The 12,156-nt window shown below is 39.8% G+C and overlaps 3 protein-coding genes, 1 non-coding gene and 1 pseudogene across 8 annotated transcripts; 3 read left to right on the top strand and 2 right to left on the bottom strand.

Moving 5' to 3' along the window:
* Positions 1–213: 213 nt before the first annotated feature.
* On the bottom strand, positions 214–1,159 carry LOC104793767 (translocator protein homolog pseudogene; annotated as a pseudogene). Its single transcript, XR_015560149.1, has one exon. The product of XR_015560149.1 is annotated as a translocator protein homolog pseudogene (transcript).
* A 202-nt stretch (positions 1,160–1,361) lies between these two features.
* On the top strand, positions 1,362–5,283 carry LOC104793766 (dol-P-Man:Man(5)GlcNAc(2)-PP-Dol alpha-1,3-mannosyltransferase). Of its 4 annotated transcripts, none has more exons than XR_769407.3 (15): positions 1,362–1,747; positions 1,855–1,889; positions 1,988–2,125; positions 2,215–2,283; positions 2,366–2,523; positions 2,615–2,681; positions 2,780–2,833; positions 3,025–3,113; positions 3,209–3,325; positions 3,438–3,547; positions 3,618–3,696; positions 3,782–3,838; positions 3,938–4,114; positions 4,201–4,375; positions 4,842–5,283. XR_769407.3 is itself a non-coding variant. In XM_010520189.3 (13 exons), exons 1-13 carry the CDS (start codon positions 1,582–1,584, stop codon positions 4,116–4,118), a joined length of 1,320 nt encoding a protein of 439 aa, XP_010518491.2. In that variant the 5' UTR covers positions 1,362–1,581; the 3' UTR covers positions 4,119–4,305. The 4 variants fall into 4 exon arrangements, 1 of the variants encoding a protein (XP_010518491.2); XR_015560148.1 differs by having other exon boundaries at positions 2,943–3,113; XR_015560147.1 differs by having other exon boundaries at positions 2,780–2,942.
* Positions 5,284–6,549: 1,266 nt separating this feature from the next.
* On the top strand, positions 6,550–9,983 carry LOC104793765 (putative indole-3-acetic acid-amido synthetase GH3.9). The gene is made up of 5 exons (XM_087456275.1): positions 6,550–6,907; positions 6,999–7,100; positions 7,795–8,618; positions 8,703–9,138; positions 9,507–9,983. The coding sequence occupies exons 1-5, from the start codon at positions 6,612–6,614 to the stop codon at positions 9,901–9,903; spliced, it is 2,055 nt and encodes a 684-aa protein (XP_087312401.1). The 5' UTR covers positions 6,550–6,611; the 3' UTR covers positions 9,904–9,983.
* Positions 9,984–10,140: 157 nt separating this feature from the next.
* Positions 10,141–10,211, top strand: TRNAG-CCC (transfer RNA glycine (anticodon CCC)). The gene has a single exon. It is a non-coding gene; the product is annotated as a tRNA-Gly (tRNA).
* Positions 10,212–10,537: 326 nt separating this feature from the next.
* On the bottom strand, positions 10,538–11,705 carry LOC104793764 (glutathione S-transferase F8, chloroplastic-like). Its single transcript, XM_010520187.2, has 3 exons — positions 11,494–11,705; positions 11,334–11,382; positions 10,538–11,173 (listed from the first exon to the last, which is right to left on the bottom strand). Exons 1-3 carry the CDS (start codon positions 11,647–11,649, stop codon positions 10,725–10,727), a joined length of 654 nt encoding a protein of 217 aa, XP_010518489.1. The 5' UTR covers positions 11,650–11,705; the 3' UTR covers positions 10,538–10,724.
* Between the last annotated feature and the right edge of the window lie 451 nt (positions 11,706–12,156).

The following is a 12,156-nucleotide window of genomic DNA, read 5'->3' as shown; positions in this document are numbered from 1 at the left end:
ACATCATCACGTCTTTACAATTTACTGGGCCTAATATTTGTGTTACCACTAACTGAAAAAGCCCTTAAAAATTGTTTTGGAAAGAAGGTATACATTGTTAACGGCCCATTAACAATCATTGCGGAGTAACAAACATGAACATGATAAATAATTTAGATACAGTAGGTGCTTTGGTCGTTTAGTTTGACTGTATGGTTCTAAGCAAAAGAGGAATGAACTAATATATAGTATTTATTTATTTTTAGTATATCAAGTTCATGTCTGTTACTCCACAATGAGCAGAACATTGGATCGCAAGACATCTTTTTATGTATATATATATCACACAAGAAAAAAAACCCCAACACTCATAAAAAAACGCTTACATGACTCTCTCTCTCTCTCTACAAACAAACATGGTGACGTTTACGCGATTGCAAGCTTTACATTAACAGCGGCTACAAACGCAGCCCAAGCCAGACACGGCTTTACCAAATTACCAGCGACCGGGCTTATCTCACTAAAGGCCTTGAAACACCCGAATAACGCCGCAGATTGACCCAACCACACCGCAAGCCCCGCTATTCCCGACCCGAGCCGAAACGTAACCGGATCCCAAAGCAAACAAACTAAAAACTGAGCCAAGTAAAGATACAAAGCATTAGGCTTCTTGTGGAAACCACCGTCGACCCATACGAGCCACGCAGCCAGGCCCATGAGACAGCTCGACGCGAGACACGTGGTGTGTAGGAGCCATAGAGGTGGGATCCATGACGATGACCGAGCACGGTTCCCGTAGCCGTCGCTTGTGCCGAGGAAAAACGTGGCGAAGAGCGTCACGAGGACAGGAGCCGCAACTGCTACGGTCAGAGACCTGAGACCGCGTTTCGCCATGGCCCTTTTTTGATGGAGTTTCCCTTTGTTGTCGTCAGCGTGTTTCCTTTCCGTCTCGGCCATAGCCGTCGTTGCGGCGTCTCTGTCGTCTCCGCCACGGTACCTGATGTCCTGAGAATCCATTAGTGGACGTCCACACAGAAACAGAACCAAAAGAAACAAGATTTGATTAAGTGAGATTGAGATTTCAGAAAGTTAATGAGAGAGGGAAGAAGCTTAGTCAATAAGAGAATAATCAGGAGGTGGTCGTTTCCCTTTTAAAGAATAGCCAAAGAAGCATGGAGATAGACACGTGGGGACAAAACAAGCCGAGTAGTTGATACAAATGTATAGACGTGGAACGCCAATTAATTGTTTTTTCTTTTTCTTTTGCGATTATATGAATCCAAGTTTATGAAAAAGTGTGGACACGTGCTTAGTACATATAAGCTCCATGTCTGATGAATTTGCAATTTGCATACACACATTTTTGGGAAGATCACGTTACTTCCCCTATTCTATTCTTTGATATTTATCGCTTGATATTTTCGATATATAGAAATATTATAAAAAAAGGTCTTTATTGGGCTTTACACCGACTAAGTTAATAAGCCCAATAAGTACTTTTGATTTGGGCTAATTAAAGAAAAGAGGAGTCGTATATGGACAGGAAGTAGTTGTCTGTTACGCGGCGTTCGGTAGACATTGGTGCGATTTGCTCTGTTTTCCATGGCGGGAGCCTCATCACCGGCGAGTTTGAGAGCCTCTCGTAGCCGTCGGCACGGGAAGGATACGGTTCGATCCGATCTCTTCAAAAACGCTACAATTCCTTTCGTATTCGCGCTAATTCTCGCTGATGCAATCCTCGTCGCACTTATCATCGCTTATGTTCCATGTGAGATCTTTTTTAATTCCTCACATAATATATCTTCCGTGTCTCTCGAAATGCGCATTTGGGCATCATGGTATTAACCTGAATTCGTCCCTTTTTGTTGACAACAGACACGAAGATCGATTGGGATGCTTACATGTCACAGGTTCGTGTTCAGATCTCTGAGTCAATGGTCAAAGTGTCGTCTTTTACTGAAAGCATTGGGTTGTTTTTTTTTTTTTTTGGGGGGTCAAATTGGGGCAGGTTAGTGGGTTTCTCGGGGGAGAGAGAGACTATGGGAACCTGAAAGGTGATACAGGGCCATTGGTTTACCCGGCCGGTTTCCTCTATGTTTACTCTGCAGTGCAGAGCTTAACTGGAGGGCAAGTCTACCCAGCTCAGGTACTTGGTATTGTCTTCTCTTTGAGCCACTTATCTCACTTTACTCTGTTTCCTTAGCTTATCTCACTTTACTCTCTTACATGTTGCAGATTCTTTTTGGTGTTCTCTACATTGTCAATCTGGCTATCGTCCTCTTCATCTATGTCAAGACTGATGTGGTATCTATGAATCCTTATTTCTTTTCTCTTCTTTTCATGCAAGAGTATTGAGTAGACTTCTTCCTCCTTGTACCTATTTCAGGTGCCATGGTGGGCGCTAAGTCTACTTTGTTTATCCAAGAGAATACATTCAATCTTTGTTCTCCGTCTCTTTAATGATTGTTTTGCCATGACTCTCCTACATGCGTCTGTGGCTCTCTTTCTCTGTCGTAAATGGCACCTCGGGATGGTTGTTTTCAGGTAATATAAGATTGCTGCTTTTGTGATCAACATCTTTTTCTTCTCTGTCCTTGAAATTGACCAAGTGTGCTTACCTTTTCTTTTGATACAGTGGAGCTGTTTCGATAAAGATGAATGTACTTTTGTATGCTCCACCTTTGTTACTTCTGCTACTAAAGGTATATATGTCCGAGGAAGATAATTAGCTTGTGGATTTGCTTTATTATTCTTCTAGCATTGATTCTTCATATGTGAAGTTTTTTTTTACTATTCACAGGCCATGAATATAGTTGGAGTGGTGTCCGCTTTAGCTGGTGCAGCTCTTGTTCAGGTTTTCACTTTATCTCTTACAAAGTCCCATTGTTCACCAATTTTCCTGCCTAGTATTGCTTCTCCATGGAAAGCTGGAAACTTGTTAATTGTTTCTCCAATGTAAATAGGTGAGTTGCAATATCAGCGAATTTAAATTTTGATTATGCAAGGACTACTATTCAACTGGTCGATGAATGGTTGGTTATACAGATACTCGTGGGATTGCCCTTTCTGATCACATATCCGGTTTCATACATAGCAAACGCTTTTGATCTTGGGCGTGTTTTTATACACTTCTGGTATTCCCTTCTCCTCTCCCACTGAATCTAATAAACATGCTGATGGAATCTGAATGCATCTTCTTAGCTCTAACTCTAGTTTGTGCTCTCAACAGGTCTGTTAACTTCAAATTTGTACCAGAACGACTTTTTGTGTCCAAAGAGTTTGCAGTATGCTTGCTCGTTGTTCAACTTTGTCTTCTTGCCGCGTTTGCGAATTATAAATGGTGCAAGTAAGTACACACAATTATTTCTCAGAAAGCAGCGTTATTTTGTACTACCACAGACCTCAGTCGATATTGTGTGTGTAGTATTCATTATAGCGAATATGTTGATTTTTCGTAGGCATGAAGGCGGGATAATAGGCTTCATGCGTTCTAGGCATTTTTTCTTGACGCTTCCGTCTTCACTCTCGTTCAGTGATGCCTCAACCTCAGGGATTCCTACGAAAGAACGTAAGCTTTTACAGTCCTTATAGCATAAATTCTTCTATGTCTATACTTACGAATTCTACTTGATTCGCAGATATTGTCACGGCCATGTTTGTTGGGAATTTCATTGGAATTGTATGTGCTCGCTCTCTGCACTACCAGTTCTACTCATGGTAACAAAACTAATCCGACTGTTGTTTTTTTTTTGCCGTACATTCTTTGCCTCAAACGAAAAATACTCATATGATATCATAACAGGTACTTCTATTCGCTGCCTTATCTGCTATGGAAAACACTGTTTCCCACTTGGCTACGGTAATTTTCTTCCCGCATTATTTACCTGTAGCGAAGCGACAGTGAGAAAAATACGAAACCCTAACACCAGTCTTCTTGTTTATCTTTTGACTGAAAAAGGTTGGTCTTGTTCGTTGGTATAGAGCTCTGTTGGAACGTGTATCCATCAACACCAGCCTCCTCGGGTTTGCTAATGTGTCTACACTTAACCACCCTAATGGGTCTCTGGTTTGCTCCTTCAGACAATCCTTACCAAGTCAAAGAAGACAAAAACTCCCAAAGACACAAAAAGCATATGTGAACCTTTTGATGCTCTCTCATTTTCTTTGTTTTTAAGACTTCTAGATAAGCTGAAATACTTACAGTTTAACTTATATATACAGTTCTGCAAATCTTGGTCTATTAAAACATGTCTTTTCAGTACGAAATGTCTTAAAAAAAAAAAACACTACAAGCCGCGCGTGATATTCTTGTCGTTCCCATCTCAATCTTCTTCTCCTTGGCGGACCCTGTTTCCAATAGCTAACAATGGTGGTGAGCTAACAATGATGGTGACTGGTGAGTCGATTGCTCCAATCTTTGTATTACATTTTAAAGAATTTTTGAGGTTTTTTGGGATTACAATAGGGTTCGAGATGTCTGATTGTAGAAGGGAGTGATGTAACAAGTTGTGTTAAGGATTCGAAAGGCAAAGAATTAGACAGCTCTCTCTCATCTCAGAAGGAACAAAATTTGTTTTCCGGGAATCTTAAAAAAGAGAAGAAGCATTTAAATCTCGTAGTTTAATTAATATAACCTTTATTTATGCTCTTTAACTGGGTTCTTAGCTTTTCCTTGATTTGACCTCGGTGTAGAATTTGTGCCTTTTTGTGAAAACTTCTCTCTCCATCTAGATATGCTAACTTATATGTATTAGACTTTTCACTGTGCTCTGTTGCCTTCTTACTGTGTGGAATCCATGTTTATTGCTTTCTTTTTGTCTTTATTCTTTTAGTAACTTTTTTTGTTATTGAACTTGATCAAGGTAAGTCCAATCCAATGTGGGAGTGGATTGGATCAAGCTGAATCTAGAGGAAGCTAATTAAAAGCGACCATATAAAGATCTCCAAAGCTCACTAAGGACTCGAGTTTTTCAATTGTAGTTACATTTATGGTCTGGTGACGCTTCTACTAAATATTGGTAGAGAAGTATCTTTGTTAAAACATTGGTTGGTGGTGGCAATGGAAGTTTGACGCCGAAAATAGAAAGGCATGAGCTCTTTTTCGTAGGGCTTTGCTTCACCTTGTCTATCTGTTTTAATTTCTTCTACTTATACCATGAGCCATCTTCATTTCCTTTTCTTTCTGTTAATAAATAAGATAAGACTCGGTGATAACATAGTCTTGATACATATGACATTCAGTGTTGTTCTGCATCCATTTAATCTAAAGTTGCCTTACATAGACAACTTCTTGTTACAATTTGATATCAGCTTGTCTGTTTCTTTTTTTTGTTGATTGTTGATTCCATTAACACGGAAACGCCAGGAAAAGTGAAGTTCTTAGCCTTTTTTACAACTTGCACAGGAAGAATAAATATGTCTCACTGAAATAGTCAAAAGTTTGATAGTGACACTAGAACAGCCATGTAGTTTTCGTGTAACACAACTTCTCTTTTTTACCTTATAACATCGGTTCACAGGGTCGCTACATTATGCATTCACATGGTTCACATTTAATAAACCCCACATAGGTAGAAATATGCGTTTTACTGATGCTGTGCTATGAAAACTCAGCTTTAAAACAAGGAAATCTGAAGAGGGAACAGATACAGACTGTAGATAAGGCTTTGAACCAATAGTACATCTGACTTTATAGACTGTTAGATCTCTTTTGTTTTTTTATGGGAATGGTGAGAAGTGATTCACCATGCATGGAATGGATTACTTCCAAAAAGGATCAATAGTGCGATACATTATATGCTAAACTGAGTCACCAAAATAACACAGAGACCCAATTTTAGCTTTTTGTATGCTTTGTTTGTCACTAACTTTTCTGCATATGGAAAAAGAGTCCACCCCCAACAGCCTCCACAATGTCTGGTTAGAGTTGTTCCTCTTGAGGGATAGAGCATCGTCAGCAATTGTTTTAGCTAGTGGTGGACTTTCGCTAATTATCAGATGCGGCGAGCACCAAACGCATCATGTTTTAAAGCTTGGTGATCATGACAGTGGTTGGTTGATCATGTGGTCCCCTTTTGAGATTTTTGATAAAATATTGCATGGTTGAGATTGCTTCCTCGATTCTCATGCTGATCAAAGTCTCTTCATTTACTGAGAACTGTGAATAACTCTTTGGTAATATGTAACATAACTCAAGCTGTTGTGGACTTATCTTATTCATAGCCACTAAGGTTCTGCTAATGACCAGTAGAGGTGCATGTTATGTGGCAGAAAGTCAACTTAACACCAATATGCTCGATTTGGTTCAAAATAAAAAGTAGAAAGAAGCTGCTATGTATGTGTTTACACAATATTGTTTTGTTAGTGTCTGTTAAGTACATGATTATCTTATACGTATTGTCCTTGAAACTGAGCTTGCATAATTGATGATATCAGCACTGAGCTTCTTCCTTTTCTTTTTTTTTCCCCTTTAACTGATATATTGCAAAGCCAAAGTTAATATCCATTTCTAGGTATGTGAATATGGCTAAACCCACTATAAATACACCTCCTTGCTTTGAGTCCTGAGGCATTCATTACCTCTCTTCTTCTTCGTCTTCTTATTCTTCTTTTATCTTTGGTTTAAGCTGAAAATGGATGTAATGAAGCTTGATTACAACTACAAAGGTGAAAATGCATTAAAAGAGCTTGAGAGAATCACCTCCAAAGCTGCTGAGGTTCAAGAAAACATTTTATGTGGGATCTTAGAAAGAAACAAGGACATAAAGTACTTGAGTAAGTACATGAAAGGCCCTAAGGACGTTTTGGAGTTTAAACGCTCTGTGCCAATCATCACGTACAAAGATATATATCCGTACATTCATAGAATTGCTAATGGAGAAGACTCTTCTCTTATTACTGGCCATCCTATTACTGAAATATTATGCAGGTCAGTTTCTGTTTTTGTCTGAATCTTTCTTTGTTGATGCCTCCCATCTTTAGCTACAAATGAACTGCAGTTGCTTTCTTGCGTTTGGCAGCTCTGGGACTTCTGGTGGAGAGCCAAAGCTAATGCCGACCATTTCAGAAGATCTTGATCGCCGAACTTTTCTCTACAATCTTATCATTCCAATTGTGAACAAGTCAGTAAAGCCCTTCTTTGATTTCTCTTTAATAATTCCTGTCCTTTTCTATCGCCTTTAACATCCTCCTGGATGCTGTTTAAAGCTTAAGGGAAAGCTCTTTTTCTTCTTTCTGATATCTTTGAGAGCTAAAAAGGAAATACATCTTGTATGGACATGAATATTTACTTCAAAAGTGACCATCATGCCCAAAAAAAAAAAGCAAAGTGGCTGATCTAATATTCCATAAAGAGAACCACTAGGACAGTTCTTGTAGCTGTAGAGGATAATGGATTTGCCTCAAAAGCTAATCTATAGAAGTGGAAGAACAAAAATGCTTATCAATCTTCTTATCGATAAGCCTCATTGTGAATATGGTTTTATAATCATTGTACCCCACTAACACATGGAATATGGATTCATTTACCACCACTCATAGAGGTACTGGCCGTGGTACCAATAAGTCATCACAAGAAGTTTGCTTTCTTCTTAAAATTTTGCTTTTTGGGCAATTAGTGATATCATGTAATGTACTAAAAAGTTTGCATACATCATCTATTATCCACACGCCAGTTTGATGTCCCCACCCAAAGATTCTCTGAGAATTTTTGAACAGCACTCACTAAACCTCAAGAATCTTTCATATCCATTGAGGTTGGTTACCTTTTTAACCATCTTCTTCTTACTCTGATTTTAACTTTTTTTTTTTTAACAGGTACATACCTGGACTTGACAAAGGAAAAGCAATGTACCTTAATTTTGTAAAGGCGGAAACATCAACTCCTTGTGGTATACCAATCAGAGCTGTCCTCACTAGTTACTACAAGAGCAAGCATTTCCAATGTAGACCTTATGATCCATTCAACGACTTAACCAGTCCGATCCAAACCATCCTTTGTGAAGACAGCAACCAAAGCATGTACTGTCAGCTACTAGCCGCTCTGATTCAGCGCCACAAAGTGATGCGTTTGGGAGCTGTCTTTGCTTCAGCGTTTCTCCGTGCAATCTCTTATCTTGAGCAGAAATGGAGTGAGCTCTGTGAAGACATCCGCAGTGGTCGTCTGAATCCCATGATCACCGATCCAGGGTGCCAAACCGCAATGTCTAGTCTTTTAACGTCGCCGAATCCAGAGTTAGCTAGCGAGATCGAAGAGATCTGTAGAGGCTCGTCGTGGAAAGGGATTCTGTGTCAGCTCTGGCCTAAAGCAAAGTTCATCGAAGCAGTAGTGACGGGCTCCATGTCTCAATACATACCAGCACTTGAGTTGTTTAGCCAAGGCAAGATTCCATTGGTTTGTCCAATGTATGCTTCCTCTGAGACTTACTTTGGAGTCAACGTGGAACCACTCTCCAAACCATCGGACGTTGTTTTCACTCTCTTGCCTAACATGTGCTACTTCGAGTTTATTCCTCTCGGCAAAAACGGGACACTCTCTTTTGATCTCGACGACGATGAGCAAGTCCCCTGTGATAAAGTTGTTGATTTGGTCAGTGTCAAACTCGGTCGCTACTATGAGCTGGTCGTCACAACTTTCGCAGGTAAAGAAACGTCCTTTGGTTTGGTGTTTTAATCAATCAGGGTTTCCGACTGGTTGATGATTGTATCCTTTCTTACTCGGACAGGTTTGTACCGTTACAGAATCGGCGACGTCCTTCAAGTGGCGGGGTTCTACAACAAGGCACCACAGTTTCGGTTTATCTGCAGGAGAAACGTGGTTCTAAGCATCGACTTGGACAAAACCAACGAAGAAGATCTACACAGGAGCATAACGTTAGCCAAGAAGAAGCTTGGTGTAAAGATGAGAACTTGTTTCTCAAGCATCAAAGGTAACTACGGTTTTAACTATAGTCAAAGTAAAGATGGGTTGAGTTACTTTTGGGACCACAAAGAGGAGCATTTGGTTAGCTGGCCAAGAAGGACAATTTGTCTCCTTGTAGAGGAGTGTGTTGTAGAAGCACTAGGGTTTCTGGGGTTTGTCTCTCATATAAAGAGACAAGAAGACACAAGGAAAAGTGTGTCGCCAAGCCAAGCGGCCGTAAGAAGGGAGAGAGGCACAATGTAAAGAGAGAGAGCTATAATCTGGTAGAGAGAAAACTTGTGAGAGTGTAATCTTGGGGAGAGTTTTCTTAAGTGTTACAGAGTGTTGTTAGTGAGTCTTTGGTTGTTAAGATCCATAGATGTCACTTGAGTTATCTCTGTAAACTTGTCTCTGATTATAGTGGAGTTTGGGAATCTGTTGATTCCGACCGGATGTAGTGGTTAGTTAACACCACGAACCGGGTTAACATTTCTCTGTGTGCTCTTTCTTCTCTTTCTCTTGCTCTGTTTTGATTTCTTCTTCTCAAGGATATTGTTTGCTCTGTTTTGCTGTGCTCTTTTGTTGTTCTTGTTGGCAAAGGTTTAAGCTTGAGGGGCTGTAGAGGTTGACAAAACCCAACACTTGGCAGCAAGGCGTTGCTTTTGGAGTACACGAGCTACGCGGACACCTCATCGCTGCCAGGGCACTACGTGCTCTTCTGGGAGATCCAAGGGAAGCTGGAGCCGAAACTGGTAGAAGAGTGTTGCGTAGCGGTTGAAGAAGAGCTGGACTATATTTACAGACAATGCAGGACGAAAGAGAGATCGATAGGTGCGTTAGAGATAAGAGTGGTGAAACCAGGAACGTTCGAGAAACTGATGGATATGATTATAAGCCAAGGAGGGTCGTTTAATCAGTATAAAACGCCGAGATGTGTCAAGTACAACAGTGCAACGTTCAAGCTCTTGAACGGACACGTAACCGCTTCTTTCTTTAGCACTCGTGACCCGACTTGGGTCCCGTGATCCGTAGGAGTTTCAATCAATGGCTAAATTATACACTCTTTCTCTTTTTAATTGTAATAATAAGCTGCGTTTTATATATAGATACAAATCTATAGTATTACCAAAAAAAATTATCGTTGCTTCCACTCTGTTTCTTCCGCTTCTGGTATTTACCACAGTGTTTAATTTAAACGTTGTACAGGACCGCACGCGTTGTCCTAAAGTAAAAAATTAAGATGTAGAGGAATGCGGCAAGAAGCGCATCTGGTGTAGTGGTATCATAGTACCCTCCCACGGTACTGACCAGGGTTCGATTCCCTGGATGCGCAAGTTCTTCGTATTTTTTTTTTTATTTTTTTTATTTTAGTATTTTCCCATACTTTATTCCTATCGTATTAAAGATTCTTTCTATGCATGTCGGCAGGGTAGATAAAAGGGCTTTTTGATAGCAGCAATGCGTGTTCCTAGTTTGTTTCATTATCATTTACATAAGTGTTCCCAGTCTATCTTTCTTAGTTATTGTTGTTTTCCTTTTGGTTTGGAAAAGTATATATCTATACTGTCTACATTCTTGAGAATAGTTTTTATGCTATATATATACTGGTTAATGACATTCGAACCTCTTATTTGGTGAAATGTAGAAGTAGCCCCGAAATATAAAGATTTTGTTTTGCACATACGTTACGTGAATCAAACGAGATAACACGGAAGATGATACATAACAAATAGCGCGTAAACACAAACTCAATAGAGAATCACTGGAGGATTCGTTTATTTTGGGTAGAAAGGAAAAAACTCAAAAGACAGACAAGAAAGCAAAACACAAAGTCAGTCTCTCTCACTCACTGCTTGAGGAGGTCAACGACCTTAGCCCAAGCAGGTCTGGCAGTGATCTTGTTGACCCACTCGCTAACTTTAGGGCGAGACTCGAAGAGCTGCTTGGATTCGGTGGACATGAGGTAATGGATGGCAGGGAGGTGGTGAAGATCAGCCAAAGTGAAGCAATCGCAAGCGACGAAGGGAGAAGTGGCGAGCCTGGCCTCGTAGATATCCAAGACTTTAGCGAGCTTGGATTCGAGGTCTAGGACAGCGGCGGGGTCAGTGGTCATACCGAACATGCCTTTGAAGACACGCTCGAAGGCAAGCTTAGAAGCGATAGGGTCAAACTGTTGACCTTCAACTTGAAGCCAGATGAGAGTAGCAGCCTTGACCTCCTTGCAGCCAGGGCAGAATAGCTTTTCGCCTTTCTCACTGTATTCCTCTGCTATGTACTGTGTGATGGCTCTCGACTCTGCATCAGTATATCATATATATGTATTAACAACAAATCAACAAACAAAAAAAACATATTTGAGGACTAATGATGTAGGATTAGGACTAAACTACCTAACGATGTATGTGATTAGATGGATTAGGACCAAATCAATAAATAAATAATAATGAATAATTACCGAAAATCGTCAGATCACCGTCCTGGAGAGCAGGAATTTGTCCGAAGGGCTGAAAAGCAACAAAAAAAAAAAAAAAAAAAAAAAAAAAGAGAAAAAGAAATGGTCAGATCAGAATTTGTAATCAATGGAAGGAAAAAAGAGGTGGTCGGGGTATACATACGTTGAGGGAGAGGAAGGGTTCTTGCTTGTGAGCACCGGCTCTCATATCGACGGGGATCAGCTCGAATTGGAGATCCTTCTCGTAGAGAGCAGCTAGGACCCGCATGGTCGCCGTGGACATGGGAACTCCGTGAACCTTGATAGTACTACTTGCCATTATGAAGAAGAAGACTTGTTGGATCTGATTGATTTTGTTGAAATTGGGAATTGGATGAAGAAGAATGATGAAACCAATGGTGTTTTTATAGAAGGAAGAAGGCAAAGTCGAGCTTGAATTGTTTTACCAATTTCTTTTCCAGAACCTTCTCTCTCTCTTTTTTTTTTTTTTTATTGCATTATTACCAGAATCATGATTTATTATCTAAAACCAGAAACAAATCCCCCCTCTACTATTTTGTAAAACTTTATTAGATTCATCATGTCCACTAATAAAATATATTGTACTCATACAAATTAATTTCTATCAATTTTTTTTTTTTTTTATAGCATTTTAGCCTTTAAAAGCAAACAAATCCTTCCTGTGTAATTAATTCTTGTTTCTCAAAAGTGTAGACGTCATCAATGAGATATATGATATGATTAATACCACGAGTGAAATGAAAACAAATAAGAAAAATGTCTAACCTCTCGTAGAAACGAATATTCTGAGAAGACTCTTCCGAAC

This window comes from Camelina sativa, chromosome 6 (genome assembly GCF_030686135.1).
Source record: "Camelina sativa cultivar CO46 ecotype springtype chromosome 6, ASM3068613v1".
Taxonomy (NCBI): Eukaryota; Viridiplantae; Streptophyta; class Magnoliopsida; order Brassicales; family Brassicaceae; genus Camelina; species Camelina sativa.
The sequence above is the reverse complement of the archived record's forward strand: the minus strand, read 5'-3'. Positions and strand labels throughout refer to the sequence as shown.